The sequence below is a fragment of the Apodemus sylvaticus genome, chromosome 21, assembly GCF_947179515.1.
Source record: "Apodemus sylvaticus chromosome 21, mApoSyl1.1, whole genome shotgun sequence".
Lineage (NCBI taxonomy): Eukaryota > Metazoa > Chordata > Mammalia > Rodentia > Muridae > Apodemus > Apodemus sylvaticus.
This window is the reverse complement of record NC_067492.1, coordinates 15,215,663-15,233,456: the sequence shown is the minus strand read 5'-3', so window position 1 is coordinate 15,233,456 and position 17,794 is coordinate 15,215,663. Positions and strand designations below refer to the sequence as shown.

At 43.6% G+C, this 17,794-nt stretch overlaps 1 protein-coding gene across 1 annotated transcript in view; it reads left to right on the top strand.

Annotated features, from left to right (window-relative positions):
* The window catches only part of Vat1l (vesicle amine transport 1 like), a 174,358-nt gene that overhangs the window by 61,836 nt on the left and 94,728 nt on the right, over positions 1–17,794 (top strand). The window contains exon 4 of the mRNA XM_052167143.1: positions 12,085–12,227. Coding sequence (XP_052023103.1) covers positions 12,085–12,227 — 143 coding nt within the window. The remainder of the gene's footprint in view (positions 1–12,084; positions 12,228–17,794) is intronic.

Below are 17,794 nucleotides of genomic sequence, written 5' to 3'. Positions count from 1 at the left end.
CGTTGACAATTGTAGGTCTCAGAGTGCCTTAGAAAAAGCCATTTAACCTGGAATAACTGGACCCGAGATCGTTACAAAGAATCAAATCACACTTTAGATAAGAAGAACAGCGAACCTGGGATTCACTGAGCTCCTGGTCTGGGTACTCACCATACTGAGTAAACTCCCCAGCTGCAGTGAGTGTATTACCCACCTCTGGGGGAGTCAGCACTTTCTCAGATGTGCATATGGGAACATTGAGGCTCAGTGGTGTGCGTGTGCGTGCGTGTGCGTGTGCGTGTGCGTGTGTGTGTGTGTGTGTGTGTGTGTGTGTGTGTGTGTGTATGTGTGTCTCATATATGTAATCTCAACCCTCAGGAGGCTAAGGCAGGAGAATGGCTTTGAGTTCCAGGTCAGCCTGAACTACAGAGTAAGATCCTGTCTCGAAAAGAGCAGAGTAAAAAAGTAATAGGAAGGCAGAAGCCAGGCAGTGGTGGTGCACGCCTGTAATCCCAGCACTTGGGAGGCAGAGGCAGGCAGATTTCTGAGTTCGAGGCCAGCCTAGTCTAAAGAGTGAGTTCCAGGACAGCCAGGGCTAGACAGAGAAACCCTGTCTCAAAACAAACAACCAAACAAACATACAAAATAGGAAGGCAGAAGACTGATGCGTGAAGGGGAATGGGCAGAAGAGAAAGAAGATTCTAAGGTGCTGAGGAGGGGTAAGGCTGTGAGTGAGCGTGCTGACAGAGCCCAAGATACCAACTCTTCCAGGGAGTTCTGGGAAGCATCCCAGGAGCAGTGCAATGGGGCAAAAGCCAAAAGCTGTGGTTTGACCATAAGAAGTACCCATCGGCTTATGCATTGAACCCTTGGGCCCCAGCTAGTGATCCTCTTCCTGGGTGCTGTGAAACATTTGGGAGGGAGCACATAGCTGGTGGAGGTGTGTTGCTAGAAACAGGCTTGTGACTATTAGATCATGGTCATATGCTCAGTGCTGTTCCCATGTCCTGCTATGGCATCATGGGAAACCTGCTGCCACATGCCCTTGCCACTACAAACAGGCCTGTTCCAGCTGGCGTGCCTCGGTCTCCATGTAGGACTACAGTCTCGGAGAATAAGGTGTAAAATAAATCTACCCTTCTTCCGGCTGATTTGTCAGGAATTTGGTCTCAGGCACAAGAAAGTGACTAATCATGATACTTTGTGAGACACCTGCTCTGGTTTGACCCTGTGTAAATCATAGCATGGAAGAAGTTACCTCCTTTGAACCACATTAGACCCTATGAGTGAGTCATTATCATTGCTGATCTAAAGAAAACAGGGCTGTGAGGCTCAACTAGGCTCCGTGTACCTGTGTTCAACCAGGCAGTGAGAACCCAGGAATCATCCAGGAAAGGACCCAGGAATTGGAGCCAGGAGCATCTTCTTAAAAAAATTTTTTACAATATCTTCTTTGATTCTGAGAATTTCATATATGCATGTATACAGTGTATTTTGATCATATTTAGCTCCTATTTATTTATTTATTTTTGATGTTTTTGAGACAAGGCTTCTCTGACTAGCCCTGGCTGTCCTGGAACTCACTCTGTAGACCAGGCTAGCCTCGAACTCAGAAATCTGCTTGCCTCTGCCACCCAACTGCTGGGATTAAAGGCATGCTCCATGAGTGCCCAGCTCCTTTCTAATTTTTAATTTAAATTCCTGGGTCTAATTGTGTTGCCCATACACTCTCCAATGTGGGACTTTCCACTAGAGTGTGGTTAACCTACCAGGTACCATACTTAAAAAGAAAAAAATCCTGACTCTCTCACCCCAAGAAACCATCAACTGTTAAAAGTTCCCTTACTCCAGCTAGGAGTAGAGGTTTATGACCCCCTCTCCCTTCCATCTTTTTTAAAATTTATCAAAATATATTTTTTTTTGAGAAAGGGTCTCACTATGTAGCCCTGGCTGACCTGAAATGTATTATGTAGACCAAGCTGTCCTGTAAACTCACTGAGACCTGCCTGCCTCTGACTTCCAAGGGTTGGAATTAAAGGCTTGCATCAACACATCCATCCCTTATCATCTTTTTTGATACAGAGTCTTATGTAGCCCAGACTAGCCTGAAGCTAGTTGGTGAGCCAAGGATAGTCTTCAACTTCTGATTTTTCTGCCTCTACCTTTTGAGTGATAGAATTAAAGGCCTATGCCACGATTCTAGTTTTAAGCAGTGCTGGGGTTTATACTCAGGTTTTCATGCATGCTGGGAAAGTACTCTACCAACTGAGCCTCAATAATCCTCATCATAAACTGGGCAGTGGTGGCACACGCCTTTAATCCCAGCACTTGGGAAGCAGAGGCAGGCGAATTTCTGAGTTCGAGGCCAGCCTGGTTTACAGAGTGAGTTCCAGGACAGCCAGGGCTATACAGAGAAAGCCTGTCTTGAAAAAACAAACAAACAAACAAATAATCCCCATCATAATTATGAATACAGATTCATTGTACAAATCAGTGGATGTTGTGTTGATATAATCATCCAGGTATATATGGCGGTATGATCATAGGTACCCTCCCTTTTGCTTCTCTTGTCTCCTCCCCCTGAACCTTTTCCACCAAAGAGTGGGAGCTTCATCTTGCTAAGATGCCTCCCTCTGCATTGGCTCCTTTTTGTTTCATTGAAGGTCAATAACAAAGAACCAAGAGCTTGCCCTTAGCACTTGAGGGGCATGGGTTAAATCCCAACACTTCCAGTTACACTTCTAAACCTGGTTCCAGTCCTGGCAGAACTCTCTTGAGGAAGAGCAATTATCTTCTCTGAGCCTGTGTTCATGGTAGGGACCAAGGACAGTTCAGAAGCATGAGATTGCAGCAAGCATCTGTCACAATGCTTGATGAAAATAACTAGCCACTAAGAGACTCTCTCTCTTCTCTCTTCTCTCTTCTCTCTTCTCTCTTCTCTCTTCTCTCTCTTCTCTCTTCTCTCTTCTCTCTTCTCTCTTCTCTCTCTTTCCTCTCTCTCTTTCCTCTCTCTTTCCACTTCCCCCCTTGTAGCCTACTGTAACTCACATACTCACAGTTATTCCATAGCAGCCCCAGCAGACAAAGATGGCAATGGTGATTCAGATCTTGCCTGTGGCTGTAGCTCTGAGACCTAGTGTGGTGGTTCCCTGGCTTCTCCCGGCTTCAGTTCTTTCATGTCTGTGAGGATGGGTAGTTGGTCTGAGCTCAGTGGAATTCTTGCTGACGATGGAGAGAATTGACATTCTAGAGCACATAGGAACCTGGATGGTGCACAGCTGGCTGTGAGGTTCCCCACCTTACCCTTAAACCTAGTGCCTCCCTCAGTGAGGAGCTCAAAGCAGTCTGGCTGAAGAAAAGTGTATTCTTACTCCATTCCCCTTCCTGAGGCTTACAAGGCCCCTTTCTAGGAGGGAGTATTTCAATTCAGAGAAAATAGCTACAGGATAGTTACATATGCAATTGGCCACTGAGTCAGAGCTCTTGGGAAACTCAGTGTACAGCTTCTGTGACTCTAACCCGGATAGCTCAGAGGTCAGGTACTTCCAAAGGGTTGAGAGCTTCAGGCCCTGCTCTCGGTGTTAAGGACTTATTTCCTCTTTCGGTGTCTGAGTCACAGAAACCTAAGTCAGTTTGCCTTGCCTGACAGGATCCCACACACGGGGCCTGTGTGTGGCTGTGATGTCAATCCCACTTAGACAAAGAGGAAATGCAGCGTGACAGGACCATGACAGAACACATTAGAGGCAGGAAACCATCATGCAGCAGTGGATCCCAGCACTGCTTCATATCAGAATCCCCAGGAACTTAGAAAGAAGACACATAGAAGCAAGTCCTAGTTGGGGTTTGAATAGAATCCTGCCATTCTTTTGGGTCTGTTGGGTGGACTTCTTACCTATACCCCATGGAGTAGATATTACCTACTTAGAATTACCTGCATCCAGAGTTCTGTGAACCTTTTTTAAAAAGATTTATTTATTTTCTATGAATATACTGTAGCTGTCTTCAGACAAATCTAGGAGAGGGAATCGGATCCCATTACAGATGGTTGTGAGCCACCATGTGGATGCTGGCAATTGAACTCAGGACCTCTATAATAGTAGTCAGTGCACTTAACCACTGAGCCATCTCTCCTCCTACTCTTTCCTCTTCACCACCACCCCCATGCATCTGATTCTTCAAGAAAACTTATTAAGTTCGGACTGCAATTCCCCATCTGAACAATTCTCCTACTGAAGGTCTATGTGGAGCCTGGGAATCTGCATTTCAAGAGGTCTCTAATGAGGAGAATGGATGGTACTAGTTCCAAGATATATTCATTCATATAACTAGTACTCATTCAGATAACTAGTACTTATTCATATAACTAAAAGGGTAAAAGGCTAACAGCATCTACCAAGACTCTGCAAAAGAAACAATTTGTCTACTGCTTTGGGAGGAATTGAAAAGAAGACCCTGTTGTGTAAACTTCTAAAAGATGCAAGCAAACATGTCTACATACCCAAATAGGGACCAGCTGACACATTCAGGTCCCCCTCCCACCACCCGTGAGCCAATGAGTTTATCTGGCTTGCTCACAGGATGGCCAGGGGTTCTGAAACACTACTGGAAATCCCCACTTAACACTGGTTGGTGGCTGCTCCCATAGCCAGTAGTTGCTGGCTCATTTATATCAATTTGATGCAAGGTGAAGTTATGAGAGAGGAGGGAACCTCAATTGAGAAAGTGCTTCCATATGATAGGGCTAGTGGCATCCCTGTAGGGAATTTTCTTAGTGATTGATGGGAGAAGGCCCAGACCATTATGAGTGGTAGTCCTAAGGTCTATAAGAAAGCAAGCTAAGCAAACCATTGGGGAGCAAGCCAGTAAGTGACTCCTCTGCGTGGTCTCTTCATCAGCTCCTCTCTCCAGGTCTCCACCATGTTTGAGTTCCTACCCTGACTTCTTTCCATGATGGATTTATGGATATGGAATCCAAATAAGCCTTCCCCCAACCCCCAACTTGCTTTTGGTGATGCATTATGGTGTTTCATTATAGCAATGGTGGCCCAAACCAAGATAAGATGCAAATAGAGCCCCGCTCCCTCCCATTAGCCTCCAAACTTCTATATTCTCTGCCACATAACAAGACCTTGTGCATCCAGGTAAGACTTGCATGGCAATGGGGTGCGGAAGGGAGTGGCTGGAATAGCAAATGAGCATCAAATGATGCTCCAGGCCCCCTCCTTCTACAAAGGAACATGAACTCAATCCCAAAGGTCTGTTTTAGCATAGCTGCTGTGATGCAGATGGTAATGGCTGATACACTCCAAGAACAGCATTCCACCATAATCCAAACTCCTGAGAGGCTAAAAAAGCATCATCCCACATTCTTGACTTTTTCCCCTCTTCTTTACCTTGACCACGGACTTCTTGGCATTAAAATTCTTAGCAACCGCCTGTTGCAATTAGTGTCATGTTGCGGTCAACAGCTTTGCAACCACACAACAAAAGAAAAACTGACAAATCTTTAGAGAACAGTAGGGGAGCTCATAGAATATACCTTGCTGCTTTTAGTGGTGAGTCACAAAGATCAGTCCCCAAGGTAGAATTTGAATATCATGTTCTTCCCAGAATGGAACAGACTGAATTGCTGAGCAGGCAAAGGACTATGTCAGTTGTGAAGTCCCAACATTAGAGTTCATATTGTCATACAAGAAAGGCTAAAGGATATGTCAGAGGGCCAGGCTTTGTAATATAGTCTGTGCCTCTGTGCATGGATGAAATTGGAAAACACCAGTCTATAATTCTTTGGAATAAATCTTTCCTCTCCATTTCCTCTCCGCATTTTCTCAGTGCATGCCCAGGTTCATTATGCTAAGTTTATTTTCCCATTCTCTGACCACATTAATGGCCTGTGGTTTCCATAAGCTGTTTAAAAGTGAAAACAACCTTTAGAGGAGCTAAGCAGAAGTCTATTTTTGAAGCGAACTCAGAAGTGGTTATGACGCCAATAGAAACTTCCTTTCCTGTTTTCACTTTTTGCTTTGCTTTTCAAAGGCTTGGGGGATTGCACTCAAGGCAGCCAGCATGCTTGGCCTTGAACTCATACTGTATCCCATGCGGGCCTTGAACTTGCCATCTCCTTGCCCCCACTTCTCAAGTGCCTGAGATGGATGGCTTGTGCCCTCAGGTCTAGTTTGGCTTTCGCTGTCTCAAAGAAACATCACACATTAATTAAGAACACATATCACAGTGCCAGGGGTGTCCATTATTCTCCATCTAGTCTCCTTAATGCACATACATTTCTCCTTAATGAACACCTCTTATTCTTTTTTTGATCTAAGACAGGGTTTCTCTGTCTAGCCCTGGCTGTCCTGGGACTCACTCTGTAGACCAGGCTGGCCTCGAACTCAGAAATCTGCCTGCCTCTGCCTCCCAGGGTGCTGGGATTAAAGGTGTGCGCCACCAACGCCCAGCTCAGCATTGGGTTCTTAAACCATGACTTTCCTTGGAGGCTTAGGAATGTCACTGGACTTGTAATGGTACCTTGACTCTACTCTTTCCTCCCTTAAAATATATACTCCAAGATGAGAGGACCCATGTGTAACTCAGCTTTGGAATTTGGGGACCTCTCACAAAGGGGCCAGCAGACAGGCATGACAGGCATATCTGCAGGATTGGATGAGTTAAGGGTGTGGGGTGCCGAACTATAAAGGGTGATGCGGAATCAGTCATCCTAACTAAATGACAGGGAAGAGGATCCCAGGTAATAGTGACTATGTAAGCAAAGATCCTGTGATGAGAGACAGGGTAACCCTGTCTTGGAAATAAGTGGGTATTTTTACCCTAGGATCAAAGCTGGAGTTCTAGTGAACTTCATGGTGAGAAACAAGACTGGGAAGGTTGATAGCGTATGCATTATAGAGTCTCTCATGAGCTACCCACTCATGTCTCTTGTGCAGTTGAGTCTCTGGTACTGATCCTGAATCTCTGGGCTCTCGTAAGACTGTAGCTTCAATATTCACTTTTCAGAATTCCACTCAACTTCTTCCCATCTTGAAAACTACAACTAAAGGCTGTTCCTTATTCGGCACTCAGTATGGACCATGCCAACGGCTAATGCTACCGCTCCTCTAACCACTTGCTTACTGCTCCTGGCTGTTCTACAGCAGGATCTTGCCTTGCATTGCCTTTGTGTTTGTTATTCAGAGTCATATAGAGCCCTGAGATATTTCCTCATGATTGTCCCTGAACTTCCAGTTCTCTGTTTGGGGGCGTATCCCTGTTTGGGGCGTGTCTCTGTTTGTGGGCGTGGTGGGAAGTGCCAGTAACTTTGTGGTAATGGAATGATGGACATAAAGCTTGAAACCTGTTCACTCTTATACCCAGAGACCCAGCTCTCTAGAGCAGACCTGTGAAACCTTTTCAATTGAGGCCAAGGACTACAGTGTCTCCAAGAATCCAAGCTAGGTGTATCTAATCAGTGAGCCACGGGCTGCATGCATCTGAGGATAATTATGAATGCAGTCAAACACATCTGTATAACATCATCATAATGTGTTGTCAAAAGATTGAACTGCTAAAAGGTATAGGTCATCAGCCTATATGATCCGATGGACAGATGGAAAACTTAGCAGCAGAGTGGGTGACCTTAGAGTCCAGACATGTGGCTTTTTTATTCACAGGCCCAACAGTCTGAATGCCCGTTTCGAGGCTTAAATAGGAAACAGAAATTGCTTTAGAGAGGTTTAAGGGTTTAACAAAGCCTTTAGTGCCTGGCTCATGAAGGGACAAAAGGAGGCACAACTGCTATTACTGTCGCATTGTTAGCCATAGAGGACAGAGATGCTTGGGACAGAACGCTTGTGTCCCTAAGAGGGAAGGAGTCAATTAAAACAGGTCATGTGCATTACCCCGTTTATTGCTGCTGCCAGGGACGTGGATTGTGATGCTCATTTAAGGCCGCAGGTCTGCAGGTAAATTGCAAAATCCTTTTTATTGAGAAATCATTCCATTTCCCACGAATGTTTATTGAGTCCCTGAGATTCCTAGGCTGGCTGGGGAAAGGCAGAATGAATGAGCTGCTGATCTTGCATTACCTGGGGAGCGAGAGAAAGCAGAGGACAGATTTCCTATAGCTGCGCGGAGAAATGCTTAACTACAGAACACAGAGCGGTATTTACTTTTAAGAAAATCATTGAGATCCTGTGGAGTCTCTAATCATCTCAGTGAGCTGATGGGATGCTAAACGGCTAAAAATGGCTCAAGTTCTACTTTGCAACCATTCTTACTTACATGATAATATGTTATACCATATCCATACTTATACAGTATACAGATATTATTAAAAGAATCCTGATTATCTACTGTTATTAAATATTCTTTTTTAAGTTTTTAAGATTGCTCTTAAGTGTGTATGTGTGTGTGTGTGTGTCTGTCTGTCTGTCTGTCTATGCATGTGCATGAGAGTGCCCAAGGAGGCAAGAAGAGGAAGCCAAAACACATACTTACGTGCTGTGCCATCTCTTCAGTCCCTAAATATTCTATATTATGTATTAATTATATGCAAATGTGTTTATGTATATAGCACTAACTATACAAATATATTTATTATCAATATATAATTATACAGCATTCTAACGTGTAGTTTCATATGTTATACATGTTATATAAACATTATTTTTATGCATAATACTCAGTGTTACATTATATAAAGTCATGCTTGTATATTGATTTCAGTCAACAACAGATCTCATGTACAACCATAGTCCTCTAATGTTATGTCTCTGCCATTTTTAGACTGTTTTGAGCTAGAATATCTTGGTGGGGGCACATTGTAGAATAAAGCATCCATACCATCATCAGTCATGAAGCAAGAGAGATAGAAGCCCAGAGTCCCAACATCCCCTTCAAAGGCCGCCATTACTAACAATGACATGAAAACTCCCCAAAAACTCCACCCTCAGGGTGACAGCATCTCTCAACTGCACTGCAACCTGGGAAATAAGCCTTGACCACTCACACCTTTGCCAGATTTATTAAATTCAAATTACAGAAGGATTTGTATAGAAGTAGCCAGCAAACTAAAGTGTGATTCTTATGATGGTTCCTAGCCCAAGGTAGTAGCATCCTCAAAAGAGGGGGGCGGGAATTTGTACACATGAAACCAGCACAGCGGGAAGACCAAGTACAGAGACAGAGGCAGTGGGTAGTCATTCGAAGGCCAAGGAGGGCAGCCTGGAGCAGAAATCTCCCTCGTAATCTATGGGAGGAATCAACTCCTTGATTTAGAACGAGTTACAAAGTGTAAAAAAAGAAGCTTCTGTCATGAGAGTCAACCCGGGTGTACCATGTCAGTCTTGTAGCATTCCTCACAAGCTGATTTAAAGGTCCATCCATTTTCAAGGTGCTCATGACTTGTCTTTTGTGTCAGATGAATTTGATGTGTTGTCTGGGGGATCCATCAGATGGAGACAGACATCAATAGCGTTGGACTAAACAACGGGGGTTTGGAAAGTAGTTGAATGGATAAATGTCACATTTGCCCAAAGACAGAGGAAAGAAGGGGCTGCAGGAATGTTAAAGTTACTCGTAGCCTTTTCCATCACTGTCAGGGTATAACCAAGGCTGACATGAGGTCAGTGAACCTGATGGAGTCACTCCATTCGCTAGCTGATGATATTTATGCTCATTTAGAAGACAGAACCCTCATTGTCCTATGAAATCTGGAGCAAAACATTAAACAAATACCAAAACTATACTTAGCATAGAGAACTGTGCCCTGTGTAGAGTCTTAGGTTGATGTCCATGTTCTGAAATGTTGACCTACCAGGGCTCATACCATATCTACTTCAGGCAACAAGTTAAAGTTGCTTAGCTTAAAATGTCAAAAATAAGTTGACAGTCTAGAATAACAGAACCTGGAATTGACTGGAGTTGGGAAGCCTTTCATTTGAGTCCCAGCCATGCCTCTGAAAACCTGAGAGATCTGGATCTTTCTCTTATCTGTAAGACAGTGTTGGGGGAGAAGAGATGGGGTGATATTCCAACTCTGACATTCTATGAATCTCTCCATCTTGCCTTTAATTGGGAAAGGTGGTAAGATAACACTTCGGTCAATTGACCTGCCAACTCGAGTTACCCACCAACACGAGGACATAAAAATAAGATGATAGGCAGAAACAGCTATGGCAGATGACTGGCAGAAAATTTCCCTCCTTCAAATGGCAAATGAGAGGCTGGAGAGCAGTGGCAGCTTTTTGATATCTCTGTCTATCTGCATCTTTTTTATAAAAAAATATTTATTTATTGTATACACTGTAGCTCTCTTCAGACACTCCAGAATAGGGAGTCAGATCTCATTACGAATGGTTGTGAGTCACCATGTGGTTGCTGGGATTTGAACTCAGGACCTTCGGAAGAGCAGTCAGTGCTCTTAACTGCTGAGCCATCTCTCCAGCCCATATAAATGCATCTTAATTACCAGCAAATTGGGTTTTACTGGAAAGTTTCGAGATGCACATGCTCACATAATTTTGTTCAATGTCTTAAATGTTGAACATATTGGTAGAGAAGACACAAATCACCCACCTCTTAACTGCATTTGTAATTCCCCCTAGACCATTTACCATTTAAACCACAGGTTGACCTTTTTATTTGACTGGCTGTCTTTAGCCCTGGATATAATAAGTCTCCAAGGGGAATAGGTGATTAAGATTGAGTATCTAGTCAGAATCACATTTTGTCCTAGGTCCTCAGTCTGGTATAATACCTCATTTAACCCCTCCGTTGGGACACTGCCAGCGAGCCATCTCTGCTCCACACACAACATGCTGGCTGTGGCTTGCTGTGTGCTTTTCAGTCTAACCATGAAGCACACTTGACTTATGAGGACACACCAGATAAGTCAAGAGTTATTCCTACAGAAGCAGTTCTCCATTAATGCTAAATGGAAATTGGTTCGGTGGGCTCTTGATCATGGAGGTGTCAGAGAGACTGAGCTCTGGGTGTTCATGGCAGATATTAATTTGATAACACATGCACAGTCAACTCTTTCTGTGGGGGATTTTGTTTCTCTCCAGTGCTATATACGGTTGAACTCAGCCATTGGGTTAAATCATCTGGTTTTCTTTTGGCTCTTTTTATATGTAAGGAGGGTGTGTGCATGCTTATACCTATGTGTGTGTGTATAGGCTCATGTGCACATATGTGTTCTTTGTGGAAGATCCTGAGAACAATCTTATATGTTATTCTTTTGTTTGCTGTCCATATTTCTTTTGAAGAAGTGTCTCTTATTGGTCTGGAACATGTTCAATTGGCTAGGGTGGCTGTCTAGCAAGCCCTATGAATTCTCCCGTCTCTACCTCCCCAGCACCAAGATTACAAGCATGCTCCACGTGACCAGCATATTGCTTTTCTTTCTTTTCTTTGCTCCCTTCCCTTTTCTGAATGTAAATTCTGGGGATTAAACTCAGGTCCTTGGTTTTGCAAACCATGCATTTACAGGCTGTGCTATTTTACTGACTCCCTGTTTGGGTCTTAATCCTGTTAGTATCTAAGATTATCTTACAAATAAAACATTTATATTGAAGTGTTTGCTCCGAATCTGCTTCTTAGAACCAACCTAAATGTTCTCCGAGACTGCTGTGGAGCAGGTGACATTACTGCTGAGTTTTTGCTCAGTATGGTTAAATAATAGTTTGGAGCTAGGGTTCTCTGGCTCCTGTTGACTTTTCCCCACACACAAGTTGTTGCCAGGGACAGCAAGTTTCTGTCCTTCAGGAGGCATAGTGCAATATCTGAACACATTGTTGGCTGTCACAATTAACCTGAAGCCATTCATTACCTCAAGAAGCAAGAAGTCAAGGATGCTAATAAATATTCTATACTCTTAACTGAAAAAATATGAATCCAAGCTTAATTTTAAAAAATGTCAACTATCCCAAAGTCGAGAAGTTCAACTTTCTGCCCAGCAAGACTGGCTATTAGATAGTTAAGATATACTGTGTCTATAAGTATCTATAAGTGTCATGTTTTGTGCCACATTCTTGACCCATGTTATGTAATATTTCTCTCAGAATGGTGATATTCAAGTATAATGTGATTACTGTGTATCATTTTCAGGGTCAAGCTGTGGCTCAGCTGTGTTCTACCATCCCCAATGTGACTGTCTTTGGAACAGCCTCTACTTTCAAGCATGAAGCCATCAAAGATTCTGTGACCCACCTGTTTGACAGAAATGCTGACTATGTGCAAGAAGTAAAGAGGTAAGGGGGTGGCTGTGCAGAGCGCTGGGAGGGCCCAATGCTCTTTTCTTGAAGGTCATTAGTATTCATTTAAAAGATGGGTAATAGTGGAACTGGAGAGAGCATGCTTGGGAGCATTGTGGTTCTTGCAGAAGAACAGTGTCTAGCACCTCATGAAACTCCAGGTCCTGGGTGTCTGATGCTGGCTTCTGACTTCCTTAGGCTCTGAATTCATGTGCTTTACATGCATACATTTGGGTAAAACATTCATATACATAAGGTAAAAATAAAGATGACTAGAGATGGTGATGGTAGTAAACATATATTGAAGGCTTAGTGCTAGCTCTTAGCATGTGCTTCACATGTGTTAGCTTATCAAGTGCTCTCACCCTCCCTGTTGTTATCCCCAAGGAAGAAGCCAGTCCTACAACTTGCAAAATTAATGTGCTCGTGTTATGCTTCCTGCCGCCACACTGTCTTGACACATGCAAATTTAATTCTCATTCATTCACATAAAAAGCTCAAAAGTAGATGCTCATCTGTAAGAAGATTCTGGTACCCAGGCTCTTTATATTTTGGTTCTATCATCATCCTGAGTCTGCTGATCTTTTAGTTCTACCTAGAAGATTGGAAAATAGCAATAGGCCATGCATGGAAAGTTTTTCTTGGTCAGTCCTAGGACAGATAAACATATCCTGCCCACATTTGATGCTAATGGTCAGGTCCGTGAGCACACTTAACTGGGAGCAAACTGAAAACTGTCACCTAATAATATAAGCAGGCAGACATGGCATTCGTGGAATGGTGCACAGTGGGGTTCATACCAGGCCCTCTGACTTGTGAATTTATGCTCTCACCATAGAGAGGGTGGCTTTCTAAAGAGTTGAGCATGAACCATAGTTACCTGTAAGAAGAGGAGAACCTGGAAGAAAATATTTTGGAGATAGATGTACCTACCTGCATACTGAGTGATAGGTTCAAAGGTTCAAAGGTCAAGAAAATAGGAACAAAACATAACAGTCCAAGGTTATCTGACTATATAATCTAATTATGGTGTACCTGTGATCCAGAAGCTACAGATTATGATCATGTGTGTCTACAAGGGAATCGCATGGAGAGCCCAAGTAATAGCATGTCTGTAGATGATGTGTGTACTTCACTTGGCTGCTGTCCAAGGTGAACTCGGTCTCTGCATTTCTAACTGAGAGCTGCTGGAGATGGTCAGGAGCTGTTATTTTTCTCTTTTCATAGTCTAACATTGAATTATAAAGCTTAGTGGTAATTAGTCCCTGAGCCAGCACCATGATAAAGGAACTTTTTTTTATACAAATCACAAATTAAGATGAAGAGGGACAAGGCTGATTGTTCAAGCAGAAAATTTAGACTAGATTTGTTTTTTGTTTTTTTTTTTTAAAGTAGAGTATTTTTAGAAAGGAGATTAGTAAAAGGTTCAGAGCTGTTGGATGAGGATATACCTACTTCATTAATGTGTTTTTTATATAAGTGTGAGGACCCTGAGTTCAATCCCCAGACCCAAGTAAAAGAGTCAGGCACAGAACCATACAACTGTAATCCCAACACTAGGTAGGCAGAGACAGGGGATCCCTGGGCTTGATGGCCAGCTAGTCTAGCCAAGTATGCCTCAAGGTTTAGTGAGAGACCCAGTTTCAAAAACTAAGATAAAGTCAGACATGGTGGCACATATCTTTAATCTTAGAACTTGGGAGACAGAGACAGGCTCTGTGAGTTCAAGGCTAGCCAGGTCTACATAGTGAGTACCAGTCTATCTAGGACTACATGGAGGAGCCTGTCTAAAACTTAAGGTGGAGAATGATTGAAGAAGATATTCAATGTCAGCCTTCAGCTTCTACATGCACATATGTGTTCACGCACAAACACACACACACACACAGACATACACACACAGACACACACAGACACACACACACAGATACACACACAGACACACACAGACACACACATACAGACATACACAGACACACACACAGACATACACAGACACACACACAGACATACACACACAGAGTTATATATAATGTAAGGATGTCCTAATATCTCCAGTAGGATGTAAAAAGGGAGCTTTATCGTTTTTTAGACTGAGTAGGTTCTTTTTATTTATTCAGGTATATATATATGTGTGTGTGTGTGTGTGTGTGTGTGTGTGTGTATCTGTGTAACAACAATCAATTAAAAAAGAAGTCACAAATTTGAAAGAGAGTGGGGGGTATGTATATATAGGAGGGTTTGGAGGGAGAAAGAAATGATGAAATTATGTTGTAGTATTGTTTTAAAAATAATTAAAATTAAAACAAATTCTTTTTTCTTTTTTATTATTTTTATTGCATATTTTCTTAATTTACATTTCAAATGTTATCCTTTCCCTGTCCCCTCCCCCCAAACCTCCTATCTCATCTCCCCTCCCCCTGCTTCTGTAAGAGTGTTCGAATTCCCCTACACTGGGTCACAGGGCTTCTCCTTCCATTGATGCCCCAAAAGGCCATCCTCTGCTACATATATGGCTTGAGCCATGGGTCCTTCCATGTGCACTCCTTGGTTGGTGGTTTAGTCTCTGAGAGCTCTGGGGAGTCTGGTTGGTTTATATTGTTGTTCTTCCTATGGGGTTGCAACCCCCGTTAGCTCCTTCAGTCCTTTCTCTAACTTCTCCATTGGGCACCCCATGCTCTGTACAAAGGTTGGCTGCTAGCATCTGCCTCTGTATTTGTCAGGCTCTGGCAGGGCCGCTCAGGAGACAGTCTTATCGGGCTTCTTTCAGTAAGCATTTCTTGGCATCCCCATTAGTGTCTGGGTTTGGTGACTGTATATGGGATGGATCCCCAGGTGGGGCAGTCTCTGAATGGCCTTTCCTTTGGTCTTTGCTCCACACTTTGTCTCCATATTTGCTCCCATGAATATTTTGTTCCAAAAAGGGAGCTTTTATTTAAAGCTAAATATTAGAAATCCACCCCATATCTCAGAGGTGCAGAGATAACAGATATTCTCAAAGATGCCTCTCTTTGCCCAGTCTACCTACTTTTGACTAGAGTTCCTCAAGCTGTGGACTAGAATTTTAACTTCACTAATTCTTTCTTTAATATCCTTAACTGATAATTTTGCATCCATCTACCCACTGCTTAATAAATATGTTAGGGTATGAGATGAGATTGGACCTGTACCAAAGAGGAAGATCCAGCAACAACCAATCACAAAGGCTCTATATCTATAGTTTGGAATCTAGTTATGGGAAAGGAGACAGATTTTAAAAAAGTAGGGGAGAAAGAGAGAGAGAGAGAGAGAGAGAGAGGGAGAGAGAGAGAGAGAGAGAGAGAGAGAAGGAAGAAGGAAGAGGAGAAGAAGGAGGATGAGGAGGAACAAAGGAAGGGAAGAAAGGAAGGAAGGAAGGAAGAAAGGAAGGAAGGAAGGAGAAAGAAAAGAGAAGTGACCCAGGGCTCCAGCTGCATATGTGGCAGAAGTTGGTCTTGTTGGACATAAGTGGGAGGAGTGGCCCTTTGGCCTGAGGGGTTTCGATGCCCTAGTGTAGGGAAATGCCAGGGTGGGAAGTCGGGAGTGGGTGGGTGGGTGGGTGAGGGAATACCCTCATACAGGCAGGGGGAGGGGGATGGGATGGGGGGGTTCCAGAGGGGAGACCTGGAAAAGGGATAACATTTGAAACGTAAATAAAGAAAATATCCACCCGGGTGGTGGTGGCCACACCTTTAATCCCAGCACTTGGGAGGCAGAGGCAGGGGGATTTCTGAGTTCGAGGCCAGCCTGGTCTACAGAGTGAGTTCCAGGACGGCCAGGGCTATACAGAGAAATCCTGTCTCGAAAAAAACTATATGTCCAATAAAAGGGGGGAAAGGAAAGAAAAAAGAAACTATTCAAAGAATACATTAATTTGTACTTTTGACATATGCTGTAGAGTGTTAGCAGAGAACTCAGACACCGACCTAAGTAAAAGTCTTGGCTGAGAGCTGAAAACTGAGAAGGTCCAGGGAGGAAAGCACTTTAGATTAGGGGGTAGAGCATTGCTGTGGTGCTAGGGAATCCCTAGGGTTCTGAAAAGAGACAAATGTGGTCAGTTATGAAGAACCGTAAGAACAGAAGATCAGGACACCACAGCTGCTCTCCACAAATGGAAGCCCACAGCTGGGGACTCCTGCCTGCCTCACTTCCCACACAGCTGCTCCAGATCAGCCCCTCCCTGCCCTGGCCCCACTCAGAGCCTGAATCAGTGATTTCTATTATTAGGAGAATGGAAGGAACCAGTGACTGGGATGTACCTTATTACCACCTACCTTCAGAGGTGGCTTCCAGCCGCTCATTTTATGTAGGGACGCAGGAGATAGGGGAAATGGCTAGGGAGCTGTGATGGTAAGTATAGCCTTGACCCAGAAATCCCATCCTCAGGAAATATCCAGAGCAAGATCAAAGCCAAAGGCACAAAGCTGTTCAGGGGAGCTCAGCTTCTGCCTGGCCCTCAGTGCTCAGCGTATGTTGACAGTGAATTGTAACAGCGGCAATCAGATCCAGCCTCTGCTGTCAACAGAAGGCAAACGGTGCAGGGATTTTTGCTACACCACACGCATGTGTTACACAGCCCCTAGAAATGATAATTATGAAGGCTGTGTCACCAAAAGAGAAAAGTGCCTGTGGTTGAATTTAAGGGACGGAAACAGAATGCCAAATTCTGTCAAGACTGTGATCACAACTTGATTCAAATTCTCTGTGCACAGGGATGTAAAATGAAAGGGATGAAACAGTCACTCACATGTAGTAAAGCATTGTGCAGAGTCATTTCTCTTTGGTGTCTTCCTTACAAATACAGTTACAGTCACCTATGTACAGCGAACTACAAAAAAATAATAATAAAACAAAATTTCCTGTAATGAAAACTCACCCAGACCAGCCAAATGGAGGGCCTCTTTGGAAGTTTTGCTAAGCCAGGAAAGAAATTAGAGAAAAAAAAATATTTCTTTTCTAATGTGTGTGCCTATGCATGTTTTTATATGTGCAGATGTGTTCACATGTGTGTGTACATGCATGTGGAGGTCAAAGGGGCAGCATTTAGGAATATTGACATCCCTCTTTGAGGCTGCGTCTCTTATTGATGTGGAGTTCATCATGTGGATAGAGTGGATTGCCAGGGAACCTCAGGCTCCTCCCTCCCTCTGCCTTCCAAGTACTGGGACTGCCAGCTTGTGCACCACACCCACTATTTCCATTTGAGCTCTGAGGACCTAACTCTTCTCCTCGTGCGAAGAGTGGGAAGCAGGAACTTTTAACAGCTGAGCCATCTCTAAGCCTAAATGGGTAAAAACCAACACTGGTATAGACTTCATCTTTGCAATGGCTTTCTTATCTGTGTGTAAAGGGAGATGAAAATGAGCCCAGCACTTAGAAGCCTGAATCCCAAGTTAGCCCCATGGCATCCTGGAGGGGTGCAAAGCACCTCAGCAGGAGATATGGGAACAAACGTTAGGGGGGCTGGGACAGGGCAAGGCAGGCAATAGCGGCCATGCTTAGATGTCTTTCAGTGAGATGACCATTTCACAAGCATCTTTCACAAG